Source organism: Zeugodacus cucurbitae, chromosome X (genome assembly GCF_028554725.1).
Source record: "Zeugodacus cucurbitae isolate PBARC_wt_2022May chromosome X, idZeuCucr1.2, whole genome shotgun sequence".
NCBI classification, from domain to species: Eukaryota; Metazoa; Arthropoda; class Insecta; order Diptera; family Tephritidae; genus Zeugodacus; species Zeugodacus cucurbitae.
Window position 1 is genome coordinate 3,607,702 of NC_071672.1, and position 4,721 is coordinate 3,612,422.

The window sequence follows — 4,721 nt, forward strand, 5'->3', positions numbered from 1 at the left end:
ATTTTGTTGTTTACCTCTTTAATTTTAATGGATTTCAAAATTTGGCTTAGTTTCTTCTTCCATAAACTGTATGCTTTGTTTTTATTCACCTTCGTTTTTAATATTACTTTTGGATTTTTGATTTTGTTTCAACAAGTAGGTATTTTTCTTTTCGCAGTTAAGACAATTCGTTTTCTTTTCAACTTTTTCGTTATTAAGGATTGTGGAGTAGAGTTTTTGTTGAATAATTTATCGTATATTATTTATTTATGTTTTATTTTATTTTATTTTATTTTATTTTGTTTTGTTTTGTTTTGTTTTGTTTTGTTTTGTTTTGTTTTGTTTTGTTTTGTTTTGTTTTGTTTTGTTTTGTTTTGTTTTGTTTTGTTTTGTTTTGTTTTGTTTTGTTTTGTTTTGTTTTGTTTTGTTTTGTTTTGTTTTGTTTTGTTTTGTTTTGTTTTGTTTTGTTTTGTTTTGTTTTGTTTTGTTTTGTTTTGTTTTGTTTTGTTTTGTTTTGTTTTGTTTTGTTTTGTTTTGTTTTGTTTTGTTTTGTTTTGTTTTGTTTTGTTTTGTTTTGTTTTGTTTTGTTTTGTTTTGTTTTGTTTTGTTTTGTTTTGTTTTGTTTTGTTTTGTTTTGTTTTGTTTTGTTTTGTTTTGTTTTGTTTTGTTTTGTTTTGTTTTGTTTTGTTTTGTTTTGTTTTGTTTTGTTTTGTTTTGTTTTGTTTTGTTTTGTTTTGTTTTGTTTTGTTTTGTTTTGTTTTGTTTTGTTTTGTTTTGTTTTGTTTTGTTTTGTTTTGTTTTGTTTTGTTTTGTTTTGTTTTGTTTTGTTTTGTTTTGTTTTGTTTTGTTTTGTTTTGTTTTGTTTTGTTTTGTTTTGTTTTGTTTTGTTTTGTTTTGTTTTGTTTTGTTTTGTTTTGTTTTGTTTTGTTTTGTTTTGTTTTGTTTTGTTTTGTTTTGTTTTGTTTTGTTTTGTTTTGTTTTGTTTTGTTTTGTTTTGTTTTGTTTTGTTTTGTTTTGTTTTGTTTTGTTTTGTTTTGTTTTGTTTTGTTTTGTTTTGTTTTGTTTTGTTTTGTTTTGTTTTGTTTTGTTTTGTTTTGTTTTGTTTTGTTTTGTTTTGTTTTGTTTTGTTTTGTTTTGTTTTGTTTTGTTTTGTTTTGTTTTGTTTTGTTTTGTTTTGTTTTGTTTTGTTTTGTTTTGTTTTGTTTTGTTTTGTTTTGTTTTGCTTTGTTTATTTTCTATCTGCCGGATCCATTTATATTTGATGGAAGCCTTGCGCTAAGTCTATTGTTGAAAAATACATACACCTACCTAGTTTTTCGAGAATTTCATCCATGTTAGGAATGGGATACCTATCATCACTAGTAATACTATTGAGCTTGCGAAAATCGACAACAATCCTCCACTTCTTTTTACCTGAAGCATCTGACTTCTTTGGTACCACCCAAATCGGTGCTGAATATGGGGAATCACTATGAGAAATGATTTGATTTTCAAGCATTTCTTTTATTTGTTTGTTTACTTCTGATTTATGAATTTCAGGATATCTATACGACTTTACATATATTGGATCTTCATGAACCGTTTTGATTCTATGTTTTATTTTATGAGTAAAGGTGAGTTTGTCCCCTTCTTTATAAAATATATTTTCGAATTTATTTAAAAGTTTTTTTAATTCATTTAACTCTTCTGAATTTAAATGTTCAAGTCTAAATTTACTATCTTTAGTGTTATGATTTTCGTTCATATTTAATTCTTGAAGGCAATTATCAAAATTTTCAGAATTTGATTTATTCTTGAAAAAGTTATACCGAACACCGTTCATGTGTATCATATTTTTTCCCAGATCAACGTTAGCTTTAAGTAACTTAAGTATATTACAACCAAGTAAACCATCGTAGTTATTTGAAAAATTATAAACGAAAAATTTCAGCTTTTTCTTATGTTCATCGCTAAACAACTCTTGGGTTTCATTTAGACAAATTTTTCCTATCGCTGTTGTTAATGTTATTGGCTGAACATAAATAATCTTTTCTTTGAATATTCCAGGCCTTATTAAACTAATTGATGAACCTGTGTCGACTAAAAATTTATAATATTTTTTACTAAATTTCAGTTCAATTGTGGGGAGTTTTCCGAGGCTGTTAAGTGAAAATTTACCTCATCTTGTTCCATTGGTACAGGATAGCCAAAGCGTCTTAGTCGAGATTGGTTTGACCCATGAATCTTATCTTGTTTTAAATTATTTAAGTTTCTATTAGTATAAATGTTTGCAGAATTGAAAGGTGCATGCCTAACTTGTGGGAAATTATTGTTTTGTAAAGTATGTTGTTGATTGCTATGTTCATTGAAAAATGGTTTATTTTTATAATAATTATTTTGATTGGAAAATGGATAATTTTTTGATAAAGTGTTGTAATTGGAACGAACCGGAAATTGATTCGTATTGGTTGCAAAATATTCTATATTACTATTATTATTGTTATTCAAATAATTCGGTAGTTTTGAATTTGTGTTAGTTCTTTGAATTGTTTTTTGTTTAGAGAATTGTTTATTATTTTCATAAACATCGTTTTCTTTTAATATTTTGATTGCTGACTTAAGGTCAGTAGCAAGATTTGCGTTTATTAGCGCAGTTAAATAGTTTGGCAATTCTCTTTTTAATGTTTTCAAACTTATTTGATCTAATTCATTATACAAAAATATTTTAGTTGAGCAACTTTCATTTTTTAGTTTGATAACATCTTTTACTTTACAAACTTCTAAATTAATCTCTTCGCATAGTAGCTTAACATTATTTTTAAATTTAATATTGCTTATTTCTAGGATTAGTGTTGAAACTGCCGTGTGTTCTCCGAATTCATCTATAAGTAGTTGCCTCAGCGTTATCCAATCTGGTGGTTGCTCTCGTCTAACCACGTCTAATGCAGCGCCTCTGAGTATTTTTATAACACAGTGTAGATAGAATACTTTCGTCTCTTCCGATATAACAGGAGACTGTGGCATGATCGCATCGACACCTTGAATAAAGAGTGCCAAGTAATTTCGATCACCATCAAACGGTTGAATGAGTTTGATGTTTTGTATCGCCATTTCCCTGGTTTCTCGTTCCATTTTGTTGTTTACCTCTTTAATTTTAATGGATTTCAAAATTTGGCTTAGTTTCTTCTTCCATAAACTGTATGCTTTGTTTTTATTCACCTTCGTTTTTAATATTACTTTTGGATTTTGGTTTTGTTTTGTTTTGTTTTGTTTTGTTTTGTTTTGTTTTGTTTTGTTTTGTTTTGTTTTGTTTTGTTTTGTTTTGTTTTGTTTTGTTTTGTTTTGTTTTGTTTTGTTTTGTTTTGTTTTGTTTTGTTTTGTTTTGTTTTGTTTTGTTTTGTTTTGTTTTGTTTTGTTTTGTTTTGTTTTGTTTTGTTTTGTTTTGTTTTGTTTTGTTTTGTTTTGTTTTGTTTTGTTTTGTTTTGTTTTGTTTTGTTTTGTTTTGTTTTGTTTTGTTTTGTTTTGTTTTGTTTTGTTTTGTTTTGTTTTGTTTTGTTTTGTTTTGTTTTGTTTTGTTTTGTTTTGTTTTGTTTTGTTTTGTTTTGTTTTGTTTTGTTTTGTTTTGTTTTGTTTTGTTTTGTTTTGTTTTGTTTTGTTTTGTTTTGTTTTGTTTTGTTTTGTTTTGTTTTGTTTTGTTTTGTTTTGTTTTGTTTTGTTTTGTTTTGTTTTGTTTTGTTTTGTTTTGTTTTGTTTTGTTTTGTTTTGTTTTGTTTTGTTTTGTTTTGTTTTGTTTTGTTTTGTTTTGTTTTGTTTTGTTTTGTTTTGTTTTGTTTTGTTTTGTTTTGTTTTGTTTTGTTTTGTTTTGTTTTGTTTTGTTTTGTTTTGTTTTGTTTTGTTTTGTTTTGTTTTGTTTTGTTTTGTTTTGTTTTGTTTTGTTTTGTTTTGTTTTGTTTTGTTTTGTTTTGTTTTGTTTTGTTTTGTTTTGTTTTGTTTTGCTTTGTTTATTTTCTATCTGCCGGATCCATTTATATTTGATGGAAGCCTTGCGCTAAGTCTATTGTTGAAAAATACATACACCTACCTAGTTTTTCGAGAATTTCATCCATGTTAGGAATGGGATACCTATCATCACTAGTAATACTATTGAGCTTGCGAAAATCGACAACAATCCTCCACTTCTTTTTACCTGAAGCATCTGACTTCTTTGGTACCACCCAAATCGGTGCTGAATATGGGGAATCACTATGAGAAATGATTTGATTTTCAAGCATTTCTTTTATTTGTTTGTTTACTTCTGATTTATGAATTTCAGGATATCTATACGACTTTACATATATTGGATCTTCATGAACCGTTTTGATTCTATGTTTTATTTTATGAGTAAAGGTGAGTTTGTCCCCTTCTTTATAAAATATATTTTCGAATTTATTTAAAAGTTTTTTTAATTCATTTAACTCTTCTGAATTTAAATGTTCAAGTCTAAATTTACTATCTTTAGTGTTATGATTTTCGTTCATATTTAATTCTTGAAGGCAATTATCAAAATTTTCAGAATTTGATTTATTCTTGAAAAAGTTATACCGAACACCGTTCATGTGTATCATATTTTTTCCCAGATCAACGTTAGCTTTAAGTAACTTAAGTATATTACAACCAAGTAAACCATCGTAGTTATTTGAAAAATTATAAACGAAAAATTTCAGCTTTTTCTTATGTTCATCGCTAAACAATTCTTGGGTTTCATTTAGACAAATTTTTCCTAT

At 26.0% G+C, this 4,721-nt stretch overlaps 1 protein-coding gene across 1 annotated transcript; it reads right to left on the reverse strand.

Annotated features, from left to right (window-relative positions):
• Positions 1-1,207: 1,207 nt before the first annotated feature.
• On the reverse strand, positions 1,208-3,099 carry LOC128922971 (uncharacterized). The gene is made up of 3 exons (XM_054235392.1): positions 2,652-3,099; positions 1,288-1,431; positions 1,208-1,218 (listed from the first exon to the last, which is right to left on the reverse strand). Exons 1-3 carry the CDS (start codon positions 3,088-3,090, stop codon positions 1,208-1,210), a joined length of 594 nt encoding a protein of 197 aa, XP_054091367.1. The 5' UTR covers positions 3,091-3,099.
• Positions 3,100-4,721: the final 1,622 nt, after the last annotated feature.

Excerpts from the sequence above, each read along its gene's own strand:
- LOC128922971 (XM_054235392.1), bottom strand. The coding sequence starts at position 3,090 with ATGGAACGAGAAACCAGGGAAATGGCGATACAAAACATCAAACTCATT. Across the intron at positions 1,432-2,651 it reads TAATGAATTAGATCAAATAA|CACCGATTTGGGTGGTACCA; the intron begins GTTTGAAAACAT and ends CCCCATATTCAG.